Below are 13,534 nucleotides of genomic sequence, written 5' to 3'. Positions count from 1 at the left end.
AAAAGACCACAGGGCTCCATTCACAAAAAATGCAATGTAGTACCTGGGGTGCTGGCACAGTACAGCAGAGGTAGCACCCACTATGCAGCATGGTGGGTGGCATGCACACTGTGGAACAGCATGTGGCCCACATCACATGCAGCCTGTGAGGTATGCAAACCACATGGAGTGTGGCCAGGCGTCTTGTGGCCCTTGGTCACCAAGAATTTGGACAGACCTTCTCTTTTGTGGGGAGTCAGAAGAAAAGCTAGGGTAACATTGGATCTCTGCTAAACCAAATGGGACAACTGATAACTGACACCCAGAAAAAAAACAACCTGCTTAATGGGTACTATGAGTCAGTTTTTCATCAGCCTAAAGGGACTGCCCTGCCTGCATGATGTGGGATGGCCAGGGTGAGGATGAATTTATATCCAGGACTGTAAAGAAACAGCTTGAGAGGCTGGACACCTTCAAGTCAGCTGGTCCTGAAAGATTACACTCCAAGATTACAAGGAGGTATCACAGCTCAACCACTGGCAAAAATATTCAAAAACTCGTGGCACTCAAGTGAAGTACCTTTAGATTGGGAGAAGGCCAATGTGGTGCTCATCTTTAAGAAAGAGAGGAAAGTAGATCTGGGGAACTATAGGCCAATCAGCTTGATCTCAATCCCCGGGCAAGATTCTGGAAAAAATTGTCAAAGAGACCATTCTTGACAAGCTGGCTGATGGCAACATCCTGAGGGACAGCCAGCATAGGTTTATTGCAGGTAGGTCTTGCCTGACCAATCTCATCTTCTTCTATAACCAGGTGGCACATCACCTGGACAAGGGAGAAGTGATTGACATCATATATCTGGACTTTAAAAATGCCTTTGCTCTAGTGTCCCATGATCTCCTCATGGAAAAAATGGCCAACTGTGGCCTTGGCTACATCAGTCTGATGGCTGGGGCATTGGCTCCAAGGTCGGACCCAGAGAGTAGTAGTCAATGGAAGTGAATCATCGTGGCACTCCGTGACCAGTGGTGTCCCCCAAGATTCCATCCTTGGACCGGTTCTGTTTAATATCCTTATCAACGATGTGGACACTGGTGCCAGAAGTGGACTGGCCAAGTTTGCTGATGACACTAAACATTGGGGTACAGCATCTACACCTGAAGGTAGGCTGGTGATCCAGGCTGACTTGGATAGGCTTAGAAAGTGGGCGGATATAAACCTGACGACATTCAATACCAATAAATGCAAGGTACTCCACCTCGAGGGCGGAAAAAACCCACAGCACACTTATAGGCTCAGCAGTACTACACACGCTAGCACCATAGCTGAAAGAGACTTGGGGGGGCATCATTGACCACAAGATGAACATGAGCCACCAATGCGATGTCACACCTGGTAAAGCAAACACAATTCTGGCTTGCATCCATAGATGCTTCCCAAGTAAATCTCAGGATGTCGTCCTCCCACTGTACTCGGCCTTGGTGAGGCCACAGCTAGAGTACTGCATCCAATTCTGGGCTCCACAATTCAAGAAGGATGTGGAGAAGCTTGAGAGAGTCCAGAGGAAAGCCACACGTATGATCAGAAGGCAAAAGACTAGGCCTTCTGAAGAGAGGCTGAGAGCCATGGGACTCTTCAGTCTGGAAAAGTGCAGGCTCAGGGGTGACTTGGTGGCAGCCTATAAGTACATAAAAGGCATGCATCAGGATCTGGGGGAATGTCTATTCACCAGAGCACTCCAAGGGATGACAAGGACCAATAGTCACAAACACCTCCAAGACCATTTTAGGTTGGACATAAGGCAAATTCTCAGGTCGGCTCACGGAGGCTGTAAGTCAAGGGATGTGGTTGTCATGGGTGACCTAAACTACCCAGACATCTGCTGGGAGGAGCAGTAAGCCTACTAAGATGTAGGAAGAAGTGGGCACGCTAGAAGGGTGGAATAGGCTACAATCAGACCTAGACAGCTTACAGGGGTGGGCAGATAAGAAAAGGATGGGTTTCAACATTGACAAGTGCAAGGTGCTGCACCTGAGGAGGAAGAACCAGCACCATACCTACAGGCTGGGGAACTCCCTTCTCATCAAGGAAGAGGCAGAAAAGGAACTTGGTGTCATTATTGATGCCAAAATGGACATGGGCTGACAGTGTAGGGAGACGGTCAGGAAGCCCAACTGTACCTTGTCATGGCTTCTCAAGCAGGTCCAAGGAGGTGATCCTCCCCCTCCGTGTGACACTGGTCAGGCTGCAGCTGGAGTACTGCGTCCAGTTCTGGGCGCCGCACTTCAAGAGGGATGTGGACAACATGGAGAGAGTCCAGAGGAGGGCCACCCACATGATCAGGGGTCAGCAGGGCAGGCCTTATGAGGAGAGACTGTGGGACCTGAACCTGTTCAGCCTCCACAAGAGAAGGCTGAGGGGGGCTCTAATGGCCATTTACAAACTAGTCAGGGGGGACCAGCAGGCATTGGGGGAGTCCCTGTTCCCCCGAGCACTACCAGGAGTGACAAGAAATAACAGTCACAAGATGGCAGAGGGTAGATTCAGGCTAGATATCAGGAAGTGCTACTTCACTGTCAGGGTGGCTAGGATCTATAACCAACTTCCAAGAGAAGTGGTGCTGGCTCCTACCCTGGGGGTCTTTAAAAGGAGGCTGGATGAACACCTGGCCAGGGTCGTTTGACCCCAGTACTTTTTCATGCCATGGCAGGGGGTTGGACCTGATGATCTGCTCAGGTCCCTTCTGACCCTACCAACTATAAAACTATGAAGCCAGGTCTGACCGCTCACATAGGTTCCTAGCCGGGATACAGGACCTCCACCTAACCCAGGAGGTGCATAGCCCTACCAGGGAAAATGCTTACCACAGGTGACGACCCGGTGAGAGGATTGCGGGTAGTCGACCACCTGGGCAACAGTGATCATCGCCTGCTGGAATTTACTATCCAGCGCAGGGTGGTGAAAGCAAGCAGCAAGGCAGAGGTCCTCGACTTCAGGAGGGCCAACTTCTGTAAGCTAAGAAAGTTAGTAGGAGAGGCATTGGGGTCTCAGAGCTTCAATGACATGGGAGTCCAAGATGGGTGGTTATTCCTCAAGGAGATAATCCTCTGAGCTCAGAGGGAGTCAGTCCCAATGCGCACCAAGGGGGGCAGGAGTGCTAAGAAGCCCCCATGGCTCGGCAAAGGCATCCAGGAATGCCCGAGGGCAAAAAAGGAGGTGTACAAACAGTGGAAGCAAGGGGCTATCACCAAGGAGGATTACACCTCCATTGCTCGGGACTGCAGGAAGGCTGTTCGGAAGGCCAAAGTAGAGATGGAGCTAGGGCTAGCGACCAGAATTAAGGATAATAAAAAGTCCTTTTTCAAATACGTAGGAAGTAAGAAGGCACCTGGTAATGTGACCCCTACAGGATAGGCTTAGCAATCTGGTGATTGTGGCAAATGAGAAAGCTGACCTCTTTAACAAATTCTTTGCCTCCATATTCCTGAACAGGGACTGAGACATCTCTCCTACCAGAATTCTGGACAGACCCAGGGGAGGCACCGCCATGCCTAGGGTTAGGGACAACCTAGTTGGGAAACTTTTGGAGGGGCTGGATGCGTTTAAATCAGTAGATCTGGATGCTCTTCACCTGAAGGTGCTGAAGGAATTGGTGGGGCTCATAGCGGGGCCTCTGGCACGGCTCTATGAGCACTCATGGGGCACTGGCCAGGTACCAGAGGATTGGAAAAGGTTCAGTGTGGTCCCCATTTACAAGAAGGAGAGAAAAGAGGACCCTGGGAATTATAGGCCAGTCAGTCTTACCTCATTCCTTGGGAAGACCTTTGAGAACATTATCAAAGAGCACACCCGCAAGGGCCCAGCAGGGGAGGTAATGCTCAGGGGCAACAAACATGGGTTCAGTGAGGGCAGATCCTGCCTGACTAACCTGGTTTCTTTTTATGATCAGGTCACAAAGTCCCTGGACAAGGCTGTCGGGGTAGATGTCGTCTTCCTGGACTTTAAGAAGGCCTTTGACACGTTTTCCCACCACATTCTCATAAAAAAACTTGGCGACTGCGGCATTGATGCCTACAGTCAGATGGGTGGCAAATTGGCAAGATGGCTGTACCCAGAGAGTGGTGGTGGACAGGTCATTTTCCACATAGAGGGATGTAGGCAGTGGAGTCCCCCAGGGCTCGGTCCTTGGGCCTATACTGTTCAACATCTTTATCAGTGATCTGGATGTGGGAGTGGAATGCACACTGTCCAAATTTGCTGACAACACTAAGTTGTGGGGCGAGGTGGGCACGCTGGAGGGGAGGGACAGAATCCAGCTAGATCTAGACAAATTACAGAGGTAGGTGGATGAGAATAGGATGGAATTCAACGCAGACAAGTGCAAGGTACCGCATCTAAGGAGAAGGAACCAGCAACACACTTATAGGCTGGGAAACACCCTTTCTGTCAACACGGTGGCAGAAAGGGATCTTGGAGTCATTGCTGACTCCAGGATGAACATGAGCCGGCAATGCGAGGAAACAGTCAGTAAGGTTAACCACACCTTGTCGTGCATCTACAGATGCATCACAAGCAGGTCCAGGGAGGTGATCATTCCCCTCTATGTGGCATTGGTCAGGCCACAGTTGGAGTACTGTGTCCAGTTCTGGGTGCCGCACTTCAGGAGGGATATGGCTAGCATTGAGATGGTCCAGAGGAGGGCCACTTGCATGGTCAAGAGGCAGCGGGGCAGGCCCTACTAAGAGAGGCTAAAGGGCCTGAACCTATTCAGCCTCCACAAGAGAAGGCTGAGAGGGGATCTGGTGGCCATTTACAAACTCACCAGGGGTAACCAGTGGGAATTGGGGGCACCACTTGGGGTTACTAGGAATAACGGACACAAATTGTTAGAGAGAAGGTTCAGGCTGGACATCAGGAGACATTACTTTACAGTTAGGGCTGCCAGGCTCTGGAATGGGCTCCCAAGTGAGGTGGTGCTCTCCCCTACCTTGAGGGTCTTCAAGAGGAGACTGGACAGATATTCTGCTGGGGTGATATGATCCCGGCTCCCATTCCTGGCCGGAGGGCAGGGAGTCATACCTGATGATCTGTTTAGGTTCCTTCCAACCCTAAGTACTACGAAAAACTTCTTTACTATCTGAACCCCCAAGGCCTGGAATAGACTCCCTCCAGAGGTGGTGCAGGCACCTACTCTGGACTCTTTTAAGAAATGTTTGGATGCTTATCTTGCTGGGATCCTTTGAACCTAGCTGACTTCCTGCCCCTGGACTTGATGATCTTTCAAGATCCCTTCCAGCCCTAATATCTACGAAATATATGAAATTAAAAGAAAATTAAAATAACAAGACCTGATGAGAAGGTCCCTGTAATGTGGAACCCTGGCCCTGTTACTATTAGAGCACTGAAGAGCAAGGGAGGACAGAGTGGACGCTTTATGAACTGGACCTTTGTAGTCCAGAGGCAAGAACCCAGACTGTACAAATACTCTTCTAGAAATAAGCAAGAAGCCCATCTCTGGACCATATGGGGAGAAGAGCTCCTTCCATATAGGCAGCAGGGAATAGATGGGGAGAGACAAGCAGGCCAGAAGCAGAAGTGGAGAGAAAAAGCAGAGGCTATTCAACTAGGAAAAACTGAGCAGGAATGTGAGGCTGCTTGTTAGGAAGTAGGCTGGAAGGAGACAGGCCTGCATTGGGATTTATAGGGCGCTCCTGTGCCTGGGCTCAGAAACAAGATCAGTTGACCAGGTGGACCTAGCCTGTATACAGGCTTCCCTTCAAAGCCAGGGGCTCTCTAGTCATGAGAGTGGTGGAAGGAAGTACTCTGAAGGGCTGCATGGGTAACAGTTACAGGGATGGAGATCCTCAGGAGCTACGGGAAATCCACTAGCCATATCACAGAAAGTTTTCCCACTGTGAGTGTACCCAGAGGTGTTAGAGATTTTACTTGGAGGTTTTCTTCATAGCCATGAGGCATCTGAGTGGCTGAAGGGGTGGAAGGCGGCCACCAAAGAGGCCACAGATGGGGCTAGAGAGGTGCCCCTGCAATTCTGGGGATCAGGGTAGGGCCAAGAGTCCAGGGCAAAGAGACTGTGCCAGCGGGCTCAGACCAAGGAGACTGTTGAGTGATCTGGCTGGGACTGAGAATAAGAAGAGCCCTGCTCAGGATGCTAAGAGCCTGGTGATGAGTAGGGCCAGGTGAAGCACCCCAAGCTCAACCTGGTCTCTGAGGGTCACCTCCTCAGTTGAATAATGATTTCACTATCAAGGCATGACAGCAGGGTGATATCCAGGGAAGGCCAGAGTGGGGCAAACAGTATAAGTGGGGCCACAACGGAGCACCACACCCAGCCTCAAGGGCCAGGTCCTGTCAGTCGCCTCAAGAGAACCTAATTTATTATAAACCTGTCATGCCCCTGCCAGCTCCTGGGCCCTGTGGAAAGGGGTTGCATTCTTTCCGTAGCAATGAAGTATGTATTAAGAGTGAAATGAATCACAGCCCATGACAGCTGTCTGGAAAATTCCACTGGTGCATATGTAAGTCTGCTGGACTAGCAAAAGATTCTTGCAGCGAGAACTTCCTAACTATGCTCAGCGTTTGCAATGTTTTTTCATTTTGTTCAATATGCAGTTTCAAGTTGCCTTTTTAAGTTACAAGTCTTACATGCTTAGGCCCCTCGTACTTTCAAAATCTGCTTTCTGCAGTTGAGATCAGCTGAGTACCTTAAATTGACAACTTCCAATTTAAACAGAGGAATACTGGTAGTGGCATGCTTGCAGTGACATGTCCCCAGTGGGTCCAGCAGAACTCAAGTCTACTGACATTTAGGACAAGCTTTGCTTTCATGTTTTACCTTGCTTGTAAGGACAGGGCATAGGCTATTTAATCTCAGGAAAGAAGTTCAATGTACATAACTTTTTGATAAAAGCCCCCTCATGGGTTAGTCTCAGAAAGAAGTTATTTGATTTATTTATGTATAATTTTAGTAAATACCTTTAAGACATCTCTGATTTACTAGACTGTGGCAAACTCCCCCACATTTTTTTCTATTACTATATTCTCCAATAAAGTAATTCCAGCAACATTTGTGAACTTCAAATTGACTTACACGGACGTCACAGGGGATATAGTTCAATTTAATTTGAATTAACAACTTTTTAAACAGATATTTGAAAAATATTCATCCTGCTTACTGCCAAACAGACAATTTCATAAAGTTCCAATGTATGCAGCTTTTATGCACCTAAGAGATTAGGCCCTTGTTACTGTTGCTCTGATCTATAGGAAACTGGCATATAACGATGCTAGACAAAACTAAATAATGATAGAAGCATTAGTATTATATTTTACAAAGAAAATTATGACAGTGCTATAATTTAAAATAAAATACTGGAGAATTACAGCAGGTATAGGCCACTGTGCCTGAATGCATTACATTAAGCTGTTCAAAACTGTTACAGTGGGTTAGGTTTTTTGTTTTATAAGTCCATTGACTGTCAACGGCCTTCGGGTTCTTAAATGCCTAAGCCACTTCGGAAAACAAATGTTACCTTATTTTGAAATTTTTATCTTAGATGATTTTGCTCCTAATGCAACATTTCATTTCAATTTGGAAGGTTAAAGAAAACAAAAATTTTGCAGACCTATTTGGATGTCTCTTACCCCTCACAAAAATTAGGACAAGACCTACCTAAATAATATATCATTATTTTTCCCAAAAGAATGAGCATACAAATGGATTTTTTTCAATTTATATTTTAAATTTTGGTTTATATTATGTTTTTAAAGTGACTATTAAGGCTCACAAACCTGCTTGCTTGTCTCAACTCTTCTGTTCTACAGAATCTGTACTGCATGGGGAAGTAACAGTGCAATCTTACCAGCCACCACAAACTGAAAGGATCACCTCTCAGCATTACGGTGTATTTAGGTCTCCTCATTCAAGCTCCAAAATCATGAGACCACTCACATGCTTAAAATCAAGCATGTGCTTACATGTTTTGCTTAATCAAGGTTTCAAAACATGGTTGTTTTGGTCAAAATGCTAACAAGGATGCCAGTAGCACTTGCCATGATGAGGAAACCTACCGGAGCTGGACTGAAAACACCAATTCATTTCGCATGGCCTCAAGACACTACAGCTTGTAAAGAATCACAGGCCACGACTGAGTGTTATATTAGTGCCAGAAGAAAAGCTTTTCTCCTTGCACAAAAAGAGAATGTATGGCTGTTCAAGAGGCATTTCGAGGGAGAGAGCTGGCTCTTCTGTAAGAATTTAGATTGGATTCTTACCAAGATGATGTCCCTCCTCCCAATCTAACTTGAATGGCTGTAAACTTCTTTTGGGTGTGAAGAACAGTCAATATCCCACAGTCCTCTGTTCTCCCTTGGCTCTCTGGTAGTGTGCATAGGGGCAAACTGTATTGGAGCCCTGTGAAGAGTCTCCCCTGAAAAATTTTCCTTCACTATAAATCAGCTGATTGGTGGGTGGGGGTCATTCTCCTGCAGGGGAACCCTCTCACCAGCATGAGTTCCTGCCATGTTGCAATACCCTCGCTTGCCCCACTATCTGGCCTGGATCTGCGCAGGGCAAGACAGGCTGTTGTGCCACTGTGGCAAGGCTCTCCGAGCTTTGTCGTTACAGCAGAATGCTGATTGGCAGGATGATGGGGGCACTCTCCCAGGGCTGTCTGTGGCAGCTGCTGCTTTTCAGTAGCTGCTAATTGCCAGTTGATGGCCTGTACCCTTCCCAGGCAGAGGAAAGGACAGACTATCAATTAATGGACTTTCTTAAGAGTGGCAGTGACCCAGGATGCCCCTGGCTGGGGTGGTCGTCTGGGTAGTTCTGCATGTACACTCCAGCTCCTGGGCTGTTTTTCTACCAGTAAGAAGTTCTTACTGGTAGAAATTAACACCTGTAAATAGCCATAGTTTAGCTGGTCAAAAATGTCTTCTACTCTCTAGCAAGAGATGTAGGCCTGTGCAAAGTGGCTAGTATTTGCCTCGAATTCAGACGATTCAGGGGACAGTGATTTGATTCAGCCGAATCTGATTTGGAGATCCAGCTGCTGCCAAATCAACCGTGTCTCCAAATCACACAGGCTCATCCCCCACCTGCTCTCCCAGCCCCTGACACCCTGGAAAAAAAGCCCCGACTGACCGGGTACTGCTGGGTGGGGGACAATCACTGCTGCCTCCCACTGCCTCATGCCATATGGGGGACTCTGCCTTAAGCTCCCCAACCCCATCCACTTTCCCAGCCCCCAGCTGCTGGCCCTTAAAAAAAAGAAGAAGAAAAAAACCCTGACTCACCAGTTCCTGCCCAGCAGGGGTGATCCCCATGGCCCCCTGCTGCATGTGGGGCTCTTCAGAAATCATGAGTAAGTAATGTTATATTTACTTTATTTGCTTATGATATTTCTGTGATTTCCACCTCTCTTGGACCACAGTGGGCCCTCAATCTCACTACCTGTGCTCTCAGCTCATGGGATAATTTAATATTTTACAAAATAAGTTTTATTAAGAAATATGCAGAACCAGACCTGTTACTATAATGTATGGATTAGCAATTTATAGCTCACAGGTCAGATCTAGCCCATGAAGCCACTAGATCTGACCTACAAAACAGGGGGTTTGGCGGTGTTTGATGGATGGGGGGCTTTTTCTATACCAGCTTGTGGCTGACCAGCAGGGAGCTTCACCAGTGCCACACTGTGGCTGGGAGGCAGGTAGAAACATTGGTGGTGGCAGTAGCCGGGTCCTATCGCTGGCCAACCTTGAACCCAATCTGGGTCATTTCAGCTTAGTGCTGGAAAATGTGGCTGATGCTGCTTTAATGAAATAATCACCATCAAAAAAGTCAAACACATAAATTTTTACCATTTTTGTTCCCAGAGGGCCAAGTCCTTGTTTCAATAAAGGCAACAGGAATTTTAGATCAGGATTTGGCCCATATTAAATATTCAAAATTGTTCCTTAAAGAACCTACTGAAACACCAACAAAATTTACCTGGAGAGTTCTGAGGCGAGGACACTGGGGAGCCTCTTGGGGACTGGCAATAACTGGGATGAAGTAAGGCATGTGGCGGCACATATGACATTATCTCTTCTTCAAACAAACTGGTAAAAAGGAACAAGAGAAGATAGATGGTGTTTATTTGATCTAAGACTCTATTCTGGTTACTAGCAACAGACATTTGACAAAGTCCTACAAAACCAATCTGGAGCCTAGTGATGAGAGTTCCAGTCCACTGCCAGGGTTAGGCCTATATTTTACATTAGACAGTCATCGGTTAAAAAACAGAAATAACCCTAGCAGCAAGGACCAGAAGCTAGGACTTTCTTCCTCCATGGGAGTGCCCACATCATTGGGCTACCAGCTCATGCTGCCTCTTGTTTCTCTTCCTTCTGGTTCTGTAAATCTAAATAAAATATATAGGAATATTACATTGCTTTCCTAACTTACCCCACCTTTCCTTTTACATCACTATTTACATCACTGTCATTCTTACAGTTAACTTTACAAATAACTCACCAGTTTGGTGGCTGTTCTGATGCACGCTTCAAAAACATAGAAATCTATAATGCATCGCCTTAGCACAAGTGATTTCTATTAGGATTTTTCCACAAAGCAGGTTCATCCCAAACCAAAGCCTTTTTGGTTATAGTGACTGCCTGTTAGTTTAGTTTATATGATTTTAGAAGGCAGGTTAAAATAAAATAAAACCTGAAAATCAGATTAAAGCTGTTTTAGGGGATTTGGTGCTATTTGTCTCCTTTACAAATTCATTACATTAATTATTGGATTTTTATAGAAGAGAGATACCAGTTACAAAATATCATATTACTTTATTTCCATTACAATAATTGTTTCCGAATAATAGAAAAAGACATTCATAGCAATGGCAATAATTAGCACTATCTTTATTAAAATAAAAATACAGTGAAACTAGTTTTATAGGTTATAAAATTATTCACCTCTCATATTTGGTGTACTAATAATAACTTTCTATGTGTTTTTGTTTAATTCTCTTCATTCTGATTTTAACTAGTGTCAACACAGCTTTAGAAGGAGATACTAATATTTTAAATGTTTTCTCTATGGACAAATTAACATTTCCCCAGAAGAGCACAGTACAATTTTTTTCAAATATACTATGAATGTGACTACAATGTGGAGGACATAATGAAGACTGAGCTCTTAACTGCTTACTTTTCTAGAGTAATAATCAAATGGGCCTTACTAAAGTAACTCCTATCCTTAAGAGCTGTAACCACATTTCCCATGAATAAAGAGAGCAAAATCAGTCTGCACAGCTCAAAGGTTACAAGCTCAAGGTTCAACTCAGATATTAAAATTGTATGTCAAGCACTAGCATTAAAAAACATGGACCCTCACAAATTAGCGCTAAACAGAAAACGCCCTTGAACAGGGAAGGATTAAGAGCAAATGCTTTACTTGTGTGAAAGTCTGAACCACACTAATCTATATTTAGACCTTTTAAGAATGGCTATAAATGGAACAATTTTAAAGGATGTAGGACAAGCTCATTTACTTTTTTTATTGCATTGGATTCTTAAATCAGACTGGATAGCAGTGGGTTTACATTTTTCTTGCAGCACTGTTTTCCTCAGATAATAACTTTTTTCCCCATTCTGATAAATGTGACCTTCATGCCAATAACTAACATCCAGAAACTCAACACTACATAAAGCCAGTGTTAATATCTGCTGCAGCTCCCCCAGCTGCAACTTGAAGAACTGGAAACACATTAAGGTAAGTAAACGGGTACACACAATACATCAAAAGGCACTTCACAGCATATTCCACACATTTGTAAGGAAGCAATGCTACCTACCTCAGTAACATGACAAGGTCTGCATCACTGGACAGACGCACCAGCCCTGGGGTTCCCTCTGTTCGAATAAACTGAATCTTCTCCCTGTTTAAGCAAAAAAAGGGTTCCAAAATGTCTTTTGCAAACAAGACACCGATGTACACCAAAGCAACAAGAAAAAGTGCTGGATATATCAAGAAAATCTCTGGGTTATGCCTCTGTATTTCAGACACCATTATTTTTGGTGCCACACCATGTCCATGTGAGCAACAGAATCCTACAACCAAAAAATCCTAATTTGTTCTCAAGCATGTTTCGCCTGTTGCCTCATCTCTCAGAAGCTCAGGCTGCTTCAAGTAACACAGCCATCCAACCAATAAAAAAAAAAAAAAAAAAAAATCAATCCTTCAAGTTAATGCTAGTTGTGGCCCTGAATTCAAAGCAGGAGGCTGAGCCCTGCGGGAGAACATTGCTATTCTGAAAATGAAGTGTTTAAAGAGGTACTCTCCTTTTCCCCTCTTACTAAAAATTCAAGCTCTACATTACAAGATCATTTGTGTTTTAAAGCAGATTTTACACATAACACTGTCCTAAGGATTCTTCAAAAACACCTTGTTCTCTCTTTCTCTCTCTCACACACCCTGTGCCCGAATGTAAGTGGGTGATTATTCCAAATTCTATGCCTATTAAATGCTGTGCAATGCTGTTGTTTATTAGGCTGAATATTAATTAGAATCTCTCACATGTGCCTTTGGAATTCTGACACAGGACGATGCTTGTGGTTTTGCATTTCTTTTTTCTGCCTTTTGAAGCCTCAATTGCTTTCAACACTAATGAGCCCAGGTGTCTTCCATGTATTATAATACTATTCCAACATGAAATGTCTCTTAATTTGGTTTTACGATTAGCAAAGAAAAAAGAAACTTGGGTTGCAAAGGTAACACTAATGAAAAATAAATTCAACCAAATGGTCACAGAAAAGAAACCCACCTTAACAAGTGCTCATGCGACTAGTGTCTACTACTACAGTACATTCTACAATAGTGGTGTCCGATTCATCTGGTCCCATGAGACGCATTTTGGCTGCAGTTGGATGGCAATACTGTTTATATGACAACAGCTTGGCAGCAGCAACACCAACGTCACACTATCTCAGCCCTGAATTGGAGGGATCATCTCTGGAGTGAGAAGGGAGCTCACTAGGGCTGTGTAAAGCTTTGGTCCCTGATTCAATTCAGTGAAGATCTGGCCTGATTCGGTAGCCAAATCTCCAGATCCAAATCGAATCAGAGGACACTTCAATCTCTCTGAATCGAATAGGAACCCTCCAAATCAATTCAGAGAGATTTAGAAAGATTCAGACATAGAGAGAGAGCTTTAAGTGTTTTTTCTAAAGGGGCTTGTGAGTGCTGCGATGCTGGGGTGGATGAAGCGTCCCACAGGAGCGCAGGGGGCTCCCCAGAGCTCTCAGCAACAGACCTGGAAGTGGACCAGAAGCACTTCCAGGCCACTTCTGGGTCTGCCAGGGAGCGTGCCAGGTACTCCCCTGTGCTCCCCCCAGCACAGTGACTGGTGCCTCCTCGGTTGGGGGGGCACCCAGGGTCCCCCTACGGCCAATTGCCAGGGAGGTGCAGGGGGGAGGGGGCTCAGCATGCTCCCCGGCAGACCCAGAAGTGGACCAGAAGCACTTCTGGGTTCACCGCCGAGCACGTGGATGG

At 45.7% G+C, this 13,534-nt stretch overlaps 1 protein-coding gene across 2 annotated transcripts in view; it reads right to left on the bottom strand.

Moving 5' to 3' along the window:
- The window catches only part of HECW2 (HECT, C2 and WW domain containing E3 ubiquitin protein ligase 2), a 218,319-nt gene that overhangs the window by 44,164 nt on the left and 160,621 nt on the right, over nt 1-13,534 (bottom strand). For both annotated transcript variants that reach the window (XM_019553986.1, XM_019553987.1), the window contains exons 17-18: nt 11,838-11,921; nt 9,989-10,098 (exon numbers count right to left, since the gene is read on the bottom strand). In XM_019553986.1, coding sequence (XP_019409531.1) covers nt 9,989-10,098; nt 11,838-11,921 — 194 coding nt within the window. The remainder of the gene's footprint in view (nt 1-9,988; nt 10,099-11,837; nt 11,922-13,534) is intronic.

The sequence above is a fragment of the Crocodylus porosus genome, unplaced genomic scaffold (assembly GCF_001723895.1).
Source record: "Crocodylus porosus isolate Cpor-Errol unplaced genomic scaffold, CroPor_comp1, whole genome shotgun sequence".
NCBI classification, from domain to species: Eukaryota; Metazoa; Chordata; order Crocodylia; family Crocodylidae; genus Crocodylus; species Crocodylus porosus.
Note: the sequence above shows the minus strand (reverse complement) of the source record. Positions and strands in the feature narration are given on the sequence as shown.